Below are 19,665 nucleotides of genomic sequence, written 5' to 3'. Positions count from 1 at the left end.
CGGGGGAGAATCGGATGCGTGATGGCGAACGCACCAAATACTGTACGTGCCGGTAGTCTAGCTACTGCTAGTAGTATAAAGCAAGTGGCAGGTTAGCGAGTAGAGTGAGACATGGGCTACTCGTGTTAAGATACTAGTAGTGTGTAGCACCGGTGGTGGACCAGCTCAGTGAGGTCCATCGATTTTTAATGGGGGGGTAATCTACGCTGCAGACTGTTGGTTGGTGAGGAGGCATGGGATCAGAGGGGTGGTTAGCTACCTAGCAGGGCCGTGAGGTCACCACGGATGCTCTCTCTAGTCTTTAGTTGAGCGCCGTCCAGATGCTTATGCCAAGCACTGGAGTTAGATGACGCACCGCGCCCCACTCCGTTCATTATTGACCTGTTCAGTGTGCAGTGCTGGATTAGCTAATCATGGTACGGGGTGTCACTAAAATATGTTGCTAGTAACTGCTTGCCCACAGGCCAACTGTGATCACTAGCTAAGTACAGTACCTTCTTTTTTTAAGGTCGTGACAGTACAGTTTCTGCTCTGGACGAGAGGAGTGTGCCTAACGGAATGGGCTGAAAGCATGAGCCGAAGTTTGGCCCGGCCCATCCACCTAAGTCGACCCACCCAGGCAGGCCTTCTCTAGAGCACTGACACTGACAGACCAGTTAATGCAAAAGCTCTCGCCCGACTTTTGAAAACTGAAAAAGGTGCTCTGACAACTGCAATTCTGGGAATTCTCGGCCCTACAATATCATGATCGCAACCGGTGTTTCGAACCTTTGGCAGCTTGAGGATGAACCAATAATGAATGCTCCGGCAACTTTGCGGCTCATTCAGCTATGGTTAGACTAGTGGAGGTTTCATAAAATTTTTATAAATATTAAATTTTATAATATATTAATAAAATTAGCGGTAAAATACCAAAGGATTAAGTTTATGATACTCCTCTAGCTCGGTTTATAGTTTTGATATATAATATAATGAAATTATGCACTAAACCATCAGAAGTTTTCCCTTTTGCCATCGGAGAAGGTTGGAGTTCAGAAACAAAAGAGAAACGTTACCCTTTCAAGGTTTGATGCATCACCAAAATATGGCGCTTTTGAGCTAATATTTCAGAGAAGTGCACCGCCAGAAGCTCGAGTTAGCTGAGGCGTCTCTTTATGACGGTGATTAGCAAGCAGAATGGTTAAAGATCACTCTTGGGCCAGCTTTCTAAGGGAGGGCTATAAAATTTAGCCGGGATAATCTAAGAGGTAGACTCTTATTTTATATAATTTTAAACTAAAAATATATAAAAATTAAATTGAATCGTGAAAATACCGCTAGAACCATGATCCGTCGCTACTCCTATGCCAGCCCGGACCCGTTCCCTCAACTGTCTTAGAGAATGGCTGTGAGAATTAGTACATTGGAGATTACGAAATGTCGGAGGGGGTCCAAGGAAACGTACGTCTTGTTCCTGTATGATTCTTGTATGATGTACACGATCGACGTATATGGCACTCCCATCTGACGAAAACAGCACATTGCTGCTGCTGCTTTCCACCAAACTCGGCATGTGCTGCTGGTTCTCCTATCATAACAGCGACTTAAGTGTACTCAGTCTATTATTATGCGTACAGCAAAAACCCACGCAAAGCAGGGAAAGAACAAGGTCATGCCGCCATGGACATTGCAAGTCTACTTAATTTTCCTAGTTTATAAGGACAAAACCAATATTAATAATCTCTTCTGTCGGTACATATAGATAGGGGTACCTCCTACTAGAGTATCCAGCCCGAGAGGTGCGAATCCGTAACCTCGCGCTAAGCTTCTGGGTGATAGGGCATAAGGTCCGGGCCTGACAACTGGGGGCACAGTCTCCGAACCTCCTCCCACGTATTAGCAGGTCCGGTGCCTCCACGTACCCGCAAGGACGAAGTGCTCAGAAACAGCTGCCACGGGCCCGGACCATCGCGAGATGGTCTTAGGCCTCCACGTGTGGAAGCGGACCCCCAGAGGGCCTGAGCGCCTGGGCCAGCCAGGGGGGCCCGGACCTCTAACCCCACCAGGGAGGGGGTCCGGTGCCGCCACGTGCCCCTGAGGAAGCGGCCGCTAAATCAGCACCGCCACGTGTCCGGTGGATACCAGCTTTCTGCGAGAAGCTAGCCCAACTACCGCATTAAATGTGGGTGGTTGGGGTACGCGCACTCAAGATAGAGCATTGGCTGCCCTTTGACACGTTGGGCAGGTATGGGTGACAGCACGGTAAGCCCGCCAGTTACCGAGGCGGCACGCGAGTTACCGAGGCGGTTCGTAGGACAACAGGATGTATGGTCACATCACAACGCCACGCGCGTGGGCGAAGAGTTATTATGACCTATTGCAGGAAGGCTACAGTGTGCGCTGCTACGGTGCGCAAAAACTACATCTCGGCAGGTTATTATAGCCCCTTCACCTATCAGCGGGAGCTGACTCTATACCGACAGCACGATTCCCCCTACGCATGTGAACGGCAGCAGACCCTGTGCTAGCAAGACGGCACAAGACTATATCCAGACGGAGGATACGCACGGAGGCCGACGAGGAAGATCTCCGGATCTGAGACATTTAAGGCTCTAATGTGTACGTTATTTAATATATCGCCGGGTCCACCTGTCGGGGCCCCGCTCAGTGTACGCGGTCCCCTTGAGCATATAAAAGGGAGAGCGCGCATGTTAGAAGAGAGATTCACACTCACGCAGGGTCAGGTGTTCCTCGCCCAAACTTACAAACAATACATCACACAGTGGACTACGTATTACGCTCCGGCGGCCTGAATCACTCTAAACCTGTGTGTGCTACTCGTGTTCATACGCCTCTAGATCGAGCATTCCTTGACTACTCCCAAACTCATCCTAAGCTAGGATTAGGCGGGTGCACTCAGCCACCCGGCTGGAGAAATTCTCCGACATCTTCATTTTTAAATATATATTTCTTAGAAATATCTTAATAATTAGATTGCCATAAACATCATATATTTTAAAAGATGGTGCTTACTAAAACATATAATAACTTTTAGACTTGGTTAAAGTTAAATATTTTCATCTTTGACCAATAATATCTTTTAAAATAATTAATGTAGATAGAAAATATTAAATATTATGATAGTTGGTTTCATTATGAATAAACTAATATTATTTTAGAAAGGACCTCAAGATGCCTAGAGAGGGGATGAATAGGCTAACGTAAAATTTAAAACACTTTGAAAACTGTCAGTAACACAGATATTCGAATACTCCGGATATATGTCCGGATACTCCGGACTTTATATCCGGAGTTTCCGGAGATATTGTCCGGAGAGTCCGGGTATGGAATGATCTACACAAAAATAAAGATAATAATGCAGTAATTTAGATCGAGTAAATTTAGAAGAGTTAGTGGTACCTTTGGAGCGTTTCTTACCAGTTGACTTACTCTAGATACTTGTTAATAGTAGATCGATCACAAATCCTAAAATATTAGTCTCACAAGAAAATAACCAATAAATCAATAGTTCAAAGTAAGGTGACATGGAGAGGCAAGGATTTGTTTCTCGGAGTTCACTCCAAAGGAGCTACGTCTCCATTGAGAAATAGTTTAAGAGACGGTGCTTAAGAACCCGTATGTTCCTCCCCAAGGGCGAGACCGACTCTCAAACCTAAGGTCGCTTGCTATGAAATCCTCTGTGAGGATGGCGAGTACAAACTTCTTGTGGAGCTCATAATACGGCTGAGCACTCACAAGCACATCTAGTCGTCTAGCAGCACTTAGCTCCAAGAGTAACAAACTTCAATCATCGGCTTGTCAAGGACCTAGGGATTTGAATGGCAGCTCACTAAGCACAAATCTCTACTCTTGCAACACTCACACTTGAATCCCCAATGGAAATCACTTAAAGATAGAAGAAGGGGTGTGAGATGGCTCTTTCAAGATGTTTCAACTGTGCAGCATGAAAAATGAGCAAGAGAGCTCAGTGTTGAGGGTTGGGGGCAAAAGGTGCCCGGAAGTTCCGGGCAAATATCTGGATACTCCGGACATACTCCGGACACTGGAGTCCAGACACTCCGAACTCAGAGAAATCTATTGATGGTGAACAGTTATCCGGAGACTCCGGATTATTGTCCGGATACTCCAAACTTTGTGTCCGGACATTCCGGACCCGGAGTCTCCAGACTCACCTGGGACACTCTCAAGAATATCAGTGGTTTTTTGGCTCACAAGTATTTGTATGGGTGCTCTTGAGCACTAGTTCTAAGTAAAGAACCTGCAGATCAAAGTCTCTCTTGATAGTACGGGATTCCTATACTCAAAAAATAAAATAAAAATATACTCTTCGAGTAAATTCCAACCACCGTTTTTTTATTTCCTTTTGAGTGGTCCTACTTCACCATATATTTTACTTGTTCAACTTTAGCACCTGCTAGATAACGAGATTGAACGTATATATGTTTTGTCATCTAAACACCAAAACCCACTTAGGATCTAAACAACAAAACTCACTTAGGAGTCTAGATATCTTTCAATTTTCATGTTGCTAATGTTTATGTTTTTTTACCATCCATAGTCAAAGTTTAAAAGATTTAATTTGGAAAAAAATCTAAAAATTGATACATTATACGACGGAGAGAGTAATAATTTTTCTAAAAGAATTATAGTTATTCTTAAAATGAGAAATATAGCAAAAGAATGATATAGATGCAACAATGCAATTGCACATTTCTCTTAGTTTGGTAGTATTTTTCTTTTCTAAAAGAAAATATAAAATGTAGAACTTTTCTACGAGATACACACAACTACACAAGCACTCATTTGCTCGTAGGCACACTCACTCATATTGTAAGCTTAAATGAAGACACAACTTGAGCTTTACTGTCGACTATCAGTTTAGGATGGCAGCTAGCACTGAAAGAATAGTGGCTCGAATCTGATCGGATAGATCTACAGAAAAAAATTTAACCAATTAGGCTTAGCTCATAGATTACAGCAGTAGAAACATGAATAGCTTAGATCGCTAGTAAAAATTTCGAATGATGTCATAGAAAGCAACACTCAATTAAAAATGAAATCAATGAGATCAACGGTTTAATCCTGTGGACTTGGTACCTCTACACGTCACCAAAATTGTCTCTTCCCTTTAGTCCTACCCCAAAGCCATCAGGTTACGCCAGAAAACCATCATTTCTTTAGGATTAGAAAACCATAAACTTGCATACACACATATATCATTAAAGTAAACAAGCAACATTTTCGACTTACGAAAACTCATACATCTCGTAACACCAGTCTCATTGGTTTCCCATCTTCACAACGACGCTGGCTTCTCCAAATACATGTGACCAAACGGTGTGGGCCTTCCCGAGGCGTTCCCACCACCTACACGCGGCAGGGGCCCACCGGGCGCACGGGCCCTGGAAACGGTGCTGTTGCGCGTCCGCGCCGTCACTTTCCTAGCGGACTGAGTTTTTCCACGGGCTTTGCAAATGAAAACGCCCGTGACCTTGGGCTTTGGCCTGTCATGCAGCCACTGGCAGGTGGGCCCCGCGCTGCACTTTTCCCCGGTTTTGTGTTTGCATCACGTGCTTTTCCCGTTTCCTTTGGAAGCTGACGTCCCGCGAGCAGCAAGTTGCCTTGTGGTATTCCAGCAGGTGAATATACAGTGGAGGCCAAGGTAGACCCCGACTGCTTCTTCCAATGAAAATTTCTCTCCTGCATACCTCCATGCATGCATATACACATGTAGGTGTTCTTTATTTCTTAGTTATTTTACACTGTTATTTTAAATTGACCTCTATTTAATTTAGCTCACGTTCTGCCACTGCAGCTACAGTAACAGTGTGTGCGTTAACAGCGATGGTAAACGACGACTGGCTTTTGTACATGCATTGAGTACGTTTTGGCACCGTTTCAATTTTATAGCTTGAATTATTCAGGTCATGGAAGCCTCTAGTTTCCCAAAAAGAAATTCTACCAGGAACCCCAAAAGTGGAGGTGAATCACTGAATCCTGACGGCGACATTGGATTCAGAGGTTCGGACATATCTCCCCAAACTTTGTTCGCGTGCTCTGCATCCGAACAAATCTAGCGCCACCAGCAACGTGACCTTGTCTGAACCGCGAGCCGAAACGTTTCAACAACCAAAAAGTCCGGCGCCCTAGACTAGAGCCTAGCAGTAGTTTGATTCAGATTCGGGACGCGAAGTACATGCACCTAACTGAACCACTCTGCTTGCCAGGCACACTGGCTGAAGATCTTCCAAGGAATAAAAAAGGGGCAGGAGCAGGAAAAGGTGCTCACCAAACACGCATTTTTGGTAATGCTGTGTGACAACTCACAAAGCGAAGAACCTACAAGGAGACCTGAACGTCCTTCGTGTTGTAAAAAAAAATTCACCCGTTAAAGAATGGTCGTGTAAGGACAGCGGTTGGAGCTGGTTGAAGCGAGTTCTTGGGTCATTTTCTTCGACATTTCACACTGCGATTCGGCACCATCAACCTGTGAGGCTGAGACAACATCTCTAGGCACCGCCAGGCACGGGGAGTCAGGGTCTCAGGGACCATGCCTTCTCTGAACACGACGTGTTCCCTGCCGCGTCCTTCTGAACAAGAAAATCCTTCCACGGAAAAAGTGCCCGTGGATGAGAAGAGAAAACCTGCTCCTGCATAGTTCCATCACGAAGTACCTCCGTCAAAGATCAATGGAGCACAAAATCATGAGATTTACTGCATATTCACTCGCAGCATGCTAAGTTCTACAGGCTCTGCAGGAGAGTAGATACAAGTCTGACCATTTCTTCAGCTGTTCCGAAGAACAATACAGTAATCAGAAAGTCACCGGTCATGTATATTCAGAACCAGCTCCTCATTGGAGCAACGCATGGATGCGTGACGCCGGCTGCACGGTGAAAGTGATGGCTCGATTAAAGGTGTCCTCCTAATAACCATTTCTCACCTCCGCGATTTGACAGGGGAACAGGCCCTCAGTTTCTCCTCCTCCATGTCGTCACGATCAGGACACCGCGTTCCACTGTCCCTCGCCGGCACACCACACCGCCGCACCGCATCACGGAGCTGCAGTACATACCGTCGATTTTTGTCAAAAGAAAGTTACTGCCACGGTGACGCGAGGACAGCGAGCTCTAGACTTTACGTTTACTCGCGCGCTGATTTCAGCGTCGGCCAGTCAGTCAGTCCGGCCGGTGTAAAGGAGACAGTGAAACTGAACAGGTCAGTCACTCCACTGTCACCTCCAGTTAACCCCGAACCCGAGGTAACTTGGCTTCGAAGCGCGAGGCATCAGTCGTAATCGCCCCGGTTAACCATCCCACTGGCGTGCGCGCGCCGGCCAATCGAGCCGTGGTTTAGTGGGGAAGGAACGGAGCCACCGCGCGCGACGAACGACCCGGGCGGGGGGTTCTGTTCTGGTGCGCCCCGTCGCTTTCACCGGTCGAGCTAGCTCGAGCATACTATAGAACATGGAACCCCAGCTAGGGCCTAGGCTGGTTGCATGCCTAGCGAGCTCGGCGCCCATCCTGCGTCTCCGGCGAACCCCTTTCGTCTAGCTTGCTTATCATCCGGTCTCCGGAATGCGAAACAGGAGGCCTACCCCGCCGGAAAAGATGAGGCACGGATGATTGGAGCACGGGCCCCAGGCACCAGCCGTTCGCCGCCGCCGTCGATCATGGCGAGGACCGGACGTGGAGGAAAAAGAACCATCTCTTCTTAATATAACGCCACCTGTTTATTATATTTGCAATGGAATTAGCATCGTCAAAGCAGGGTTCGAGCTTTGGACCGTACGTGCTTTGAAAAACGGTGGCTGGTGCGTGATGAGTGATGAGGCTGGCGCCGGACGGGATCGCCGGTTGACCGGTGGAGTCAAAGCTGTCCGTGTAGCACGAAGCGGTCTACGCTCTAGACGCTAGACCAGACGACGATGGCTGCTGCCTGCTGGACGGCGGCGCCCTGCGTTATCAGGCGTGCAGGTTGATCTGCTGGGGCTGGCGACTGGTGTTCTGCGGAGCCGGCTGCAGCGTGGCGTGTAGCAAAGCCGGCAGGCCCTGTCCGCCGCGCGCGGCTGTAAAGATCTCGGCGAGGCGTTGCGCGAGCGCGACTGCTCGTTCGCCGAGAACTTAGTGCGCCTTTGGTTGGAGCTAACTTAAATGGAATGACTCCATTTAAATTTTTAAGAATGGAACCGTTCCGTTTTTTATTTGGTTGGAGGATGCGGTAGAGTAGAACCATTCCGTTCCGCATTTGGTTGGAGAACTATTCCATTCAAAGATAGACGACGAGCGGTCGCCTGATCCTTTGGGGGAGGGGGGGCGGTGCCGCGCAGGTGGGAGGGGAGGCGGGCGGCGTCAGGAGGTGGGGGGGGGTGGGAGACAGGAACGGAAGCGCTCGCGTCCGGTCGTTTTAGACGAGCGGTCTTGTTCCGCATCTTAGCGGAATATTTGTATTTTTTGGCTTCCGAAGCCACTCCACGCTTACTCGTTACAACCAAACACGCAAAAAACAGCAGCGGAGCGGCTCCATTCCTATTCACTCGCCAACCAAACGCGCACCCTGCTTAGTTACAGGGGCTCGCGATCCACCGACAGCGAGGACGTGACATGCGTGGCTTCAATGGCATTTGCTGCTTCCAGGCCCGGAGGGAGCAACTGCGCCCTGCCCCATCATAAAAACTCCCGTGAACGCCTGAACGGAGCGTGGAAATGACTGTGCCTTTCACCGATCTGGGACTGAATCCGATTACAGCAGTAAAGCTCGTTGCATGGAGAAAGCTTGTCACAGAATTCCACCGTCCTCGTGAATCATCAAATCTGACTGCAATGACATGCCGAGGGCACCTCGTGTCGCAGCAGGTGCCGAAGCTGCTGGAGAGATTCGTCCCGAGAGGCTCTGGCGCCACCGCGCAAAACAGCAGAAGCTTTAGAACGTCACTGACAGGTGGCCCCGGACCGAGTCGACCCCACAAACAGTGTCAGAGCAGTTTCGCATGAACGTCGAAACGGCACAGGCCCACGGTGCCCATGAAAAAGAACGCTCGAGAAAACCTGAAAAAAAGGGGGGAAAGCAGAGGCTTCCCCTGCTCTCGTCGAGCAAAGCAACCCGGGGAGTCGAGCCGGGCCGAGGTGATTCCTGCAGCGGCAACGGATCCCACTACCCGACGCCGCCAGGGGGGCCCCTTGCTGGGCCCCACTTGGACCCACCACCCACACCCCCGGCTCCGCGCACTTCATAAAACCACCCCCCACCTCCTGTCCCCCCTTTAAACACACCGAAACAAACAACTCGCCGTCCCTCTCCCCCTCCCTCGCACCGTCGCACGGACACGAACGCGCGCGCCACCGAACCGGGCCGGACCGGATCGCGCCGACGAGCCGCGCGCCCGCGGAGCGGCGAGGTGGATCCGGGCGCGGGCTCCTCTTCTGCTTCGCCGCCGATGGACCTCGGCCTCGGCGGCGCGGCGGGCAGGGCCGGGAGCGGGGGAGGAGGGGCCCGGGGCATGAGCGGGAGCGGGGGCAGCAGGGACAGCCCGTTCGCCATCGGCGGGGGCGGCGCGTCGGCGGCGGCGTGGACGCGGCTCGTCAGCTCCGGCGTGGAGGACGAGCTGGTGGCCGCGTCGGGAGGAGGAGGACGTTCGGGAGCGGGAGCGGGAGGGCTGCCGCTGGGCCACTTTTTGGAGGCCTGCTTCCTCTGCCGGAAGCCCCTCCCCAGCAACCGTGACATCTTCATGTACAGGTTCGCCTCTCCTGCCCGGCATGGCTACTAGTACTACTACCTTGCGCCGCTCGTCTAGCTTTACGCTCGTTGGGAAGGAGGAATGATTTTGGAATTTTATGCGGTGGGTCCCGGGGTATGGACATTTCCAGCGTCTTTGGAAGGTGATTTTCTCCGGGAAGAACAGGAAATTTGACCGCCGAATCGGCTGCAGGGAAAGTGGGGGTCGGCGCGTATTTCTCAGAATTTCCTTTTTTTCTGTGCTTTATTTTACTTTTATGTGTGCAGCACGGGGAAAAAGTAACATGAAAAATTTGGTGCGTGTTCTTTTTCGTTTCTCCGATGTGATGTTGGTGCGAAGGTTTTGTCACCTTTGATGCGTTCGTCCGGGTTGCTTTTGCGCGTGAATCCATTAAATTCTTGGGGGCCTAAATTGGTGCGCTTATTTATGACCATGCCGTGAGCTCCTGCCAATTTACCGCAGTACAACCGGTCGTTTATTCTTAAATTTATGTTATGGAGTTGGTAATCCGGAAAAGCTTAGCAGCTAAGCACGGGTGATTTATGGGTTCGGTTACATGAAGGCACAAGAAAAATTCCTCCACTGCTTTGACGCGTTGGGTGTTGTCAGGTCAGGTCCATGAATTGGTTGGCAGACTGAACCTACTGTTGTTTTTCAGTTTCATGAGGAGTTCTATGCTCCCTTTTTATATTTCATCTTCAGAGTTCAGGCATCCAAAGTTGACAACCATCCTTTTATACCCGTTTCCATGTGAAAAATTACGCGGTGTCAGTGTTGTCCCTATCACATTCTACTTGGGGTTTTCATGGCATTCCAAGCCTGCTAATCATATATGCATGGTCTTGTCTCTTGTGTGCAGAGGTGACATCCCATTCTGCACCGAGGAGTGCAGGAGGGAGCAGATCGAAATGGACGAGGAGATGGAGCGGAAGGAGAGCAGCACCCCCAAGAAGGTGGCGGCGAGGGCGCCAGTGGAGTCCCCGCCGAGGCCTCCCAAGGCCCGGGCAGGGTCAATCCTCGCCGGCTAACACCAAGAACGGAAGCTCAGAAACGAGCTCGTCGTGTTGTGCTTCCCCCTCCCCAAAAGCAAAGATCAGATCCCCTCTTACCACCAGGAACCACCCCGCTTACAGTTGCTACGTATATGGGTTTGTGTTTTTGTTTAAACCCCTTGGCGCCTTTGGTGGGCGCTGTGACCCTTTCACTGTCAGTGCCGTGCCTGCCCGCCTACATGTGTTGCTGTTGCTGATGATGTATAGAGATGGAAGTAGAGGAGGAGGAGAGTGCTGTGCCTGTGCTGGTGTTTAGGACTCCATGCGGCTAGCTCTCTGCTGCTGCCGTGTACTATACGTTTGTATGGGTGTTCTGGTCTTCGGTTTTGGGGGATTTTGTGAATTTCTCTCTCTATGTGGTAGTAGTTGGTGGTGGTGTTAGGCTTTAAGGTTCTCCTAATGCTGATGAAAACATATGGCTATAGAAGAACTAGACATATGAATGAATGGGATGGACCCTTGAGTCCACGACTTACTCATGCATCATCTTGCTTTCCTTTAATTTCTTCAGAGATCTTTTGGCTGGCAGAGACTCACAGGAAGGCGGAGTGTTTGTAAAAAATCTGAAAATGGCTAGTGACTGTAAAATGTATGAGCTACTGCTGTGATCCGGTTTACTCGTCCAAGAACATTTGGAGAGATGAATTACCCCTGCAAATGTTTCCAGAATCCCTCTGAAATGAAGCAATACATACATAATTAGCAAAGCCAATATCCTCAACAATGTCCTCTGCAATGACGGTTGCGGCTTCGTGGTGCTGGCTGTAGCAGCGCGCAGGCTTTGACTACTCTTCGTGCGGAGGTGTCAGCGAGCGAGGAAGGGCGCGGAGGGAAAGCTAGCAATCGAGGGTCGCAAATAATGTACCGGAAAAGTCGGTTCGTACCGACAGTACCGTCCTCGTCTAAACCACAGCAGATGTACTCGCGCCGCAGGGTAAACGACAGGAACTTGCAACTTCGCCGAGCCATGGCGCAGTGACCCTACCGTCTACTCGTCCTCGAGCTGCTCCACTTGCAGGGTTCCCTCCCGGGCGCCTCCAGCCACGACGCGAGCATTGTAGAAGAACAGCGCCGGAAGTGAATGCCCATTTGACGCGAGAGCGGAGTGGTGGAGCAGGCCTTCTCCTGAAGGAGCGCACCGCAGCGCTTGGAAGAAAAGCTTCCAGTGCGGAAAGGAACGTCGACCGACGGCCATGTGCGCGTGCCCGCTCCTTCCTCCTCGTCCCTCGTCACTACTCCTTGACGGCGTGCCGAATTGAATTCATGAGGATTCACAGGGAAGGACTGTGGTCGGTGATGGCGCCTCGCTGACTGCCCACTACTTGGCGTCCGCTGCCAAAACCGACCAACGAACCAACCCCGCAGGAAAGGCTGCCCCGTCTCGCGTCAAATGCGTCACCTGCCCGGCTTTCTCTGCTTGGGGTGGTTGGGGAGGCGCAGGCGCGCAGGGGAGTTGGAGATGCTCTCACAGTGACACAGTGTCACACTGGCTTCTGTCGCCGGTCACCCACAGTGACCGAGTCAAACTGGTTGAGCAAAAGTCAAACGAGACCGACCAGCCATGTGGGCTGCGGCCCGATGTGAGCTTGGGAACAAGGAGGCCAGAGCAGTCTTGAAAGAACCGGGCCGAGTTATTACAAGGCTGACGGGCAGGACGATTCGTACATTACGTGGCTGCGGAGAACCAGTCTTGAAAGAGTGCACATTATTTGGGCCGGACGATTCGCGTTTCTCCAGGCCCAAGATGGCCTCCAGATGACGCCGAACCGATTCGAGTGGCGGAGGAATTTATGCGTGTTCCTACCTGAAAAGCGTAAATCGTTCCTGCTGAAGGCGGAAAAGACTGTCCTTACCATTTACCAACCCTGTTTGCCTGCTTGCTCGGCCCCGCTCTCCTCTGCGGCTCTGCCCCCCCGCAACGCCAACCACGATGCTCGCCTCCACCGCCGCCTCCCTCCGGCCGCCCCTCCGCCGCTTACGGGGCGGCGGCGCCTCCAGCGGAGGTGTCTGCCACGGGGCTGTTCCTCTCCTCCCCAGGCCCAGGCGGCGGGCGCTGGCCTGCCGCGCGGACCTGCAGCAGGACGCGCCGTTCGCGGCCGCCATCGGCGCCTGCGTGCTCGCCTCGCTCGTGCTGCCCCCTCCCAGGCCCCGCGGGGAGGCCGTCGAGGAGGCGGAGGAGGGAGGGGAGTTTGGCACCACGGACACGAGGATGGCCGTGATGGGGATCATCTCCTTCTTGCCTTACTTCAACTGGCTGGTGAGCGGGACCTGAGGTTCCGGTGCTCTTCCTATCCATTGTTACTCTGGTTTGATGGAATTTTCGGTGTCTCCCTCGTGCAAATAGAGCTGGATCTTTGCGTGGCTGGACAGCGGGAGGCGGAGGTACCTCGTCTACGCTGCCGTCTACTTGGCTCCTTACCTCAGGTGGCTTGTGATTCTGTATCCCGAGATACCCATTTCTGTTGCCTTTGTTATACTTTGGATCAATTGGTTTTGTGTTATGTGTTGGTTTACTTTGGGCTTTCCTTTGTAAGGTTGTATAGCTTTACATCTGTCTATGGCTCGAAAAATACTCATATAGTCATATGTTCTATCAGTTGTGGAATTCACAAAATCTAATTGTTAATGTTTGAATTGTGCTGGGCTTGCGGCCTAAGGAATCAAAGTAATGGTTATATTGAACTCCTCTGCAGTTGCCTTTCATGAGGTAATATAGGCAGCCCAGTAAGGTAGTAATATGTAATACTTTAATTTAATTAGTGCATACTGCTGTGCTCCGTTCGGTAGGTTCTTTTGATTCAATTGGAGTATTAAGTAACTTAAACTATCAGTGGAAATATATTTTGTTGCCATCCTTTGCTGTAATTCTCGTATCATTGCAGTGTACCATGTACCGATTGCTCCCGTTCTTTAATACTAAGTTACTAACTGTTCTATGTTTTACAAATATTTCTTGTTATTCGTCAATAACATTCCTGTTTTTCTGATCTCTGTGTTGGAGATTTAATTCATGCTGCCTTCTAAGTTCAGTGATTAACTCAGATATTCTTTTCAAAATAACTTATTACTGTCACCTGATTCTCATGTCATTGTGGTGTACCATGTACGAATTGCTCTCATTCTTTAATACTAACCATTCTATGTTTTACGAACATATCTTATTATTCGTCATAAAAATTCCCGTTTTCTGATCTCTGTGTTGGAGATGGAATTCATGTTGCCTTCTAAGTTCACTGATAAACTCTGATATTCTTTTCCAGAACTAACTTGTCACTGTCACCTGATGAGAGCTGGTTACCTATTGCTAGCATCTTTATCTGCATTTTACATATTCAGGTCAGTGTGTGAGCTTCCTTGCAAGCATTCAATGCAAGCTGCATCCTTTTTCCTGAAATGCTTCCTTCCCTTGCAGTTAGAAGCAGGCATCAGGAGTGGCGATATTGAAAGCTTCAACTTTGTCGAGAGAGCTTGGAAGCTCATCTTTCCTAGTCCTGCTAAAGAGAAGGATGGCCACCATGGAAACAAGAGAGATTCAATTGGAATGGTACGAATCAAGGAACTGAATAATATATTAGGCTCCTGGAATCTTGGTTCAGTTGAACTTAGATGAACTCCTTTTGTATTTGTTCCAGGGAGATAGGCACAATAGGAGAATACCATCAGCACATGAATCTAGAGAAAGGCTTCGTAATTCAGACATCTTCAAGAGGAAGCTTGATGAGCCCAACGAGGAGAAGCAAAATAAGTCTGATTGGAACTGAGAATAACAGTGCTCCTGTCCTGTATTTTTCTGAATCGCTTGAACATCGTTTGGGGGAGATGCATGTATTAGTAGCGAGGTGAAGCTGCAGCCAAAACTGAAGTGGACTTGTAGCAGCATGTGGTTTCAAATGGGTCGACGTCTGTCTTTTTTTTGAATTTGATATTAGTTAGTATACCTATAGCTTCCAACTTCCATGGTAGTGTACAAATAAACTGCCAATCTGGCTTATGTAGGTAGGACGCATGGTCGTTTTGAAAATTTCTGAATATCTTTCGTCCGCTTATCTGAATGAAAGCTGCATGTGCTTTGTAGTGTTTCCGTTTGATTGGTCCCAAGCTGCATGTGCTTTGTGGTGAACTGGTAATAAGAACAGGCGGCTGGCCGTATCATCGTCATGAGTTTCACGTTGCATTGAACTTAGAACGCAGCGTGAATTCATCAGCTAAACCCAGATGGATATAGAAAAATTCAGGCTGAAATTAATGAATATGAAATCAAACAACACGAGACACAACCGCTGAGTGTCCAGATCATTCGAACCCACCCATCCACCCAACGAATCGAATTCGAACCCCTTCACAACTCCGGCGTTGTTCGTCCTCCATCACAATTCGCTCAAGACTTTCTGAAGCTGGTGGCGATTGGTACGGTGACGAGGAGGATGAGGAGCAGCAGGATGATAATGCCGATGCAGAGCCACTTGCGGCTGCTCCGCTGGTACTCCCTGGCTTTGCCCAGCTCCTTGTTGCCGCCCTGCACGTAATGGGAGGCGTTCGCGACATGGCTCTCGATGTCGTCGAGCTTCTCCCCCTGCATCTCCACCATGACGGCCATGTCGAGGAACACCTGGTGGAGCTCCAGGAGGCTGCGCTCCACCTCGCGCGCCGCGTCGTGGCGGTCCTGGATCTCGTGCACCGCGGCGAGCACGGCGCCCTTGCCGTGCTCCGCGACGGCGGCGCCCAGGAGCTCCTCGCCGCGGCCGTCGGAGATGATGCGCTCGATCACCTCCTCCTCGGGGACCTCCCCGGTGAGCGTGTAGTAGCGGCGCTCCACGGTCTCCTTGTACTCGGACATCATCCGCTGCCGCAGCGCCTGGAAGTCGAGCATAAGGTCCTTGAGCTTCTTCCGGAGCCCCGCGGTGACGGCGGTGCGCGTGCGGTCCAGCGGCGTGCCCTCGCGGCAACCCGCGGAGAGCCTCCGCTGCGCGGCGTTGGCGCGGTCGAGGGACTCGAGCCTGGCGCGGATGCCGCGGGCGCGGCGGAGCACGGCGACGATGTCGGCGTTGACGCGGCCGCGGTGCGCGCGGAGGTCGTCGGCCTGGTGCAGCGCCTTGCCCTCCTCGTTGGCGGCGCGGAGGCGGTCGAGCGCGTCGCGGATGGCCGCCATCTCGGCCTTCGCCGCCTCCGCCTCCTGGAAGAACCCGCGCAGGCGCTCGTCCGTGACGCCCGACTCCGGGAGCTCGATCCCGTCGCCGCCCGCCTCCAGGTCCTTCATCGCCGCCTTCTTCAGGTCGACGTAGCTCATGAAGGACTTGGTCATGAGGTCGTTCATGGCGCCGATCTCTGGATTGCCTCCCCTCTCTCGCTCTAGGGTCTCGCGGTGGGAGAAATGGATCAGCGGGGAAGAGGAAGAGCCGTTGGGGAAGAGAGGCGAGAGGAAGGGGAGGCTTTAAACTCGCATCAACGCGGAGCGGGGGTCACGGGATTGAACCGTTGGGCGGGGGCCGGGGAGGCGGGGAGGGAGCAGGGAAGCCCATCCAGTTACGCTGCCGAGTTTCCGTGTGTGGAGGACGTCGGCGTACTGGTAATTTACGCCTTCCGATCCCGGCGGTTCAGACATCAGACGTTCAGCTCGCAAGTTGCAACCGCTCGCGCTAGTGCGCCACTGAACGTCTTCCGTTCTCTCCCGGCCCGCCGCCCAGCTACCGGCATGGTCATGCCACCTCGCAAAGCCCTGATGACGAGCGCGCCCTCCGCCGCGCGCCAGCGCGCCCTCCGGAGGCACGCGCTCCGGAGATCCGCTGCCGCGTTCGTCCTCGCCACCCTCGTGGCGCTGCCCCTCGCGGTTCTGTACCGCGCCGCCGTCTCGCGTCCGCCGGGGGCCTCCTGGGGGTGGGAGACCTCGCTGCCCTCGTTGGTTGCATCCGAGGAGGAGGAGGAGGGCGCTGAGGTGAGCCCGTCTCCTTCCCGCTTCTATTAATGGCTTTGATTTTGCCATTTCGCTGCGTGTTTTCCAAATTGGCACTGTGCGTTGGTTCCGGGACTCAAACAGTGCCGAGAATCAGCGATCTACTGTTCTGTACGATTGAGAATTATATTGCATAACGGCATCTAGGGTGCAACCCCTTGAGTAATTGCGCAATTAGAGTTCGTGTTTGTTGCCGTGGATGAAGCAACTGAAAGTCTGAAACTAGTTGGCCGTGGTTTTAGATTTGCTGAGATCGACTTAAGAAGTGTAGATGAACACGGTTGTTTTTTTCTGGAATACTTATTTTCTTAAAGGAAAATTGAAGACTCATGTAATTGTCTCATCCTGATATCCTACTCTAGTTTCGGAGTCAGTCCCACTGTGTGAAATGAATCCATCTGCAACACAATTGGTGTCTCTTCCTGGAACATTGTTACTATAAGTAAACTAGTATTTGCTACTAGTCATTTTTGTTATTTTCCCCATAATGATTGAGGTATTTTCCCAATTTGGATGTGATGCCAAACAATTTAGCTACAGCATTGCTGTGAAACATACGTGTAAACTACATATGGCTTTCAGCTAATCACAATTGGTTATTTGTTGTTCACATGGAAATGCTGATTATAATAGCAAATGATATGGCGAACTAGGCTTATGAGAACTTAATAAGTAGCTGTGATGCTAAAGTCTTGCCACTTATCTCAGTATTCAATGTAATATCTGGTTTGATTTTAGCTGCCTGTTCGATGCATTACCCTTCCTTTTCTCAGAAGATCTGTTTTGTTTTAGTTTTGCATTGCTGATTTTATACTTGCATAGCTAGCATATAAGACAAATTTTTTAATTTTATTCATTGTTCTTCAATTAATATAATGATCTTTTTAGGACAGTGAAGATATCAAACTTGAGCGAGTACTAAAGAAGGCTTCAACGGGAGATAATACAGTTATCTTGACTACACTTAATGCTGCATGGGCTTCGCCTGGTTCAGTGATAGACCTTTTCATCGATAGCTTTCATTCCGGTGTTAGAACAAATTCGCTGTTGAAACACCTTGTTATTGTAGCATTTGACCGGAAAGCATACGAACAATGTGTCAAAATCCATTGCTATTGCTTTGCTCTGGGAACCGAGGGTGTGGATTTTTCTGAAGAGAAGAGGTTCCTGACTGCTGGATATCTAGAAATGATGTGGAGAAGGCTAGATTTCTTGCGGCTTGTTCTTGAAAAAGGTTACAACTTCATATTCTCGGTAAATTCTGCAATACATTATTTACCTTGATAAATATTTATTCACATTTTGCAATAGAGAAAGATTCAGGTGTTATTTGTTTATTGAACATGACTGCATGAGTTCTTGAATAAGTGAAATGAAACTAATTTGGTAGTCTTATTTATCCATCTTTTGTGTTCAATGAAATCCAGGATGCAGACATAATGTGGTTTCGCAATCCGTTCCCGCATTTCTACCCTGATGTAGACTTTCAGATTGCATGTGACCACTATGTTGGGAATGCAACTGACTTGAGAAATATTGCTAATGGAGGCTTCAGCTATGTAAAATCTAATGAACGAAGCATAGAGTTTTATAGTTTTTGGTATTCCTCACGATTGAGGTATCCTGGCTATCATGACCAGGATGTATTCAATGCTATAAAGCATGATCCTTACATTGTAGGCATTGGATTGACAATTAAGTTTCTAAGTACAAAGTACTTTGGAGGATTCTGTGAACCTAGCAGAGATTTGAACAAAGTCTGCACTATGCATGCTAACTGCTGCATCGGGTTGAGAAGCAAGATTCATGATCTGAGGATTATGATGGAGGATTGGAAGAGCTATTTATCCTTGCCACCAAATTTAAAAAGATTGCAGACATCGGCTTGGAGGGTACCACAAAATTGCAGGTACGACAATCGATATCCTACGTTGAGTTCAGACAATATGATGTTCAGATGGTTTCCGGCATGCTGTTTTAGTTGTATCTTGCATACAATCATCCTAATTATTTATTTTGCAGTCTTTCATCATCGCACCGATAAACCATACTGACTTGCTGAGGATCAAGAAAAAGTAAGGGATATCACTGATGCACAAAAAACTCGTTTATGTATTTTGATTGAAGAATTATTAGTCCAAAGGTTGACTCCTAACCTTTCTTAGCGTATAGGTTTTTTCCTTTTGCCAACTCATGAGTGTTTAGTAATAGGTTCCTATGTTAGTCGCTGACCTGGATGATAAGTTTCAATTATGTAAGACTTTCATTTGTGCAAGTCCGTGAACTTCGATTCTTTCAGATGAACTGATAAATCTGCGAAATGAGTTGCACCTCCTGATGCTATGCTTCTCATGGGAGCATGGAAGACTCAGCTGACATCTTGGAGCGGACCTTTTTGCTTCTCAGGTACATGGATGTTCAGTTAAGCATGATAACCCGAGCTTTCGATTGAATCAATTTGGATGGATGGCTCGGTTGCATAGGTGCGGATGCAATCATGCAATTGCTCTTACTTGGATGAGCAGGGTGGCTGCTTCAATCTCTGTATCCCTCCCTCCCTCTCTTAAAACATGGAAAGGATCTCGTCATTTTTCTTTTCGCATGGTCTACCTTTTGTTTTTTTTGAAAGATTACATGGTCTAGCCCTCTAGCTTGAAGCGCCTATTACGGCAAGGTGTCACAAAAGATGGACGGATACAATAACCATAGTATCATTTCCCATTGGATAAATGCTCTGGATTTCATTGACAAGAATCAACATTTTGCTTGGCGACACCTACCACATCAGTGAATTACTCTGTTACTTACTACTGCTGGTCCGCTTGTTCCAAGTTCTGTAAGCGAGGCGCCGTGCGTTAGCAATCACTAGACGGGCCATTAATGGGCCGCAACTAGGCCACTTTATGGGTCGTACGGATTAGTCATTC

The 19,665-nt window shown here is 49.5% G+C and overlaps 4 protein-coding genes across 5 annotated transcripts; 3 read left to right on the top strand and 1 right to left on the bottom strand.

The window, feature by feature from the left end:
- The first annotated feature begins 9,259 nt into the window (after positions 1–9,259).
- Positions 9,260–11,267, top strand: LOC112899894. The gene is made up of 2 exons (XM_025968546.1): positions 9,260–9,735; positions 10,596–11,267. Exons 1-2 carry the CDS (start codon positions 9,437–9,439, stop codon positions 10,762–10,764), a joined length of 468 nt encoding a protein of 155 aa, XP_025824331.1. The 5' UTR covers positions 9,260–9,436; the 3' UTR covers positions 10,765–11,267.
- Positions 11,268–12,637: 1,370 nt separating this feature from the next.
- Positions 12,638–14,840, top strand: LOC112901290. Its single transcript, XM_025970169.1, has 5 exons — positions 12,638–13,045; positions 13,133–13,212; positions 14,049–14,124; positions 14,201–14,332; positions 14,421–14,840. The coding sequence occupies exons 1-5, from the start codon at positions 12,719–12,721 to the stop codon at positions 14,547–14,549; spliced, it is 744 nt and encodes a 247-aa protein (XP_025825954.1). The 5' UTR covers positions 12,638–12,718; the 3' UTR covers positions 14,550–14,840.
- A 168-nt stretch (positions 14,841–15,008) lies between these two features.
- On the bottom strand, positions 15,009–16,257 carry LOC112901289 (syntaxin-related protein KNOLLE-like). Its single transcript, XM_025970168.1, has one exon. It carries the CDS (start codon positions 16,100–16,102, stop codon positions 15,167–15,169), a length of 936 nt encoding a protein of 311 aa, XP_025825953.1. The 5' UTR covers positions 16,103–16,257; the 3' UTR covers positions 15,009–15,166.
- A 147-nt stretch (positions 16,258–16,404) lies between these two features.
- On the top strand, positions 16,405–19,638 carry LOC112901287 (uncharacterized protein At4g15970-like). Of its 2 annotated transcripts, XM_025970167.1 has the most exons (5): positions 16,405–16,720; positions 17,627–17,992; positions 18,166–18,647; positions 18,761–18,813; positions 19,145–19,638. In XM_025970167.1, the coding sequence occupies exons 1-4, from the start codon at positions 16,481–16,483 to the stop codon at positions 18,780–18,782; spliced, it is 1,110 nt and encodes a 369-aa protein (XP_025825952.1). In that variant the 5' UTR covers positions 16,405–16,480; the 3' UTR covers positions 18,783–18,813; positions 19,145–19,638. The 2 variants fall into 2 exon arrangements, with proteins under 2 accessions (XP_025825952.1, XP_025825951.1); XM_025970166.1 differs by lacking the exon at positions 19,145–19,638 and having other exon boundaries at positions 18,761–19,059.
- The last annotated feature ends 27 nt before the right edge of the window (positions 19,639–19,665 follow it).

Source organism: Panicum hallii, chromosome 7 (genome assembly GCF_002211085.1).
Source record: "Panicum hallii strain FIL2 chromosome 7, PHallii_v3.1, whole genome shotgun sequence".
NCBI classification, from domain to species: Eukaryota; Viridiplantae; Streptophyta; class Magnoliopsida; order Poales; family Poaceae; genus Panicum; species Panicum hallii.
Note: the sequence above shows the minus strand (reverse complement) of the source record. Positions and strands in the feature narration are given on the sequence as shown.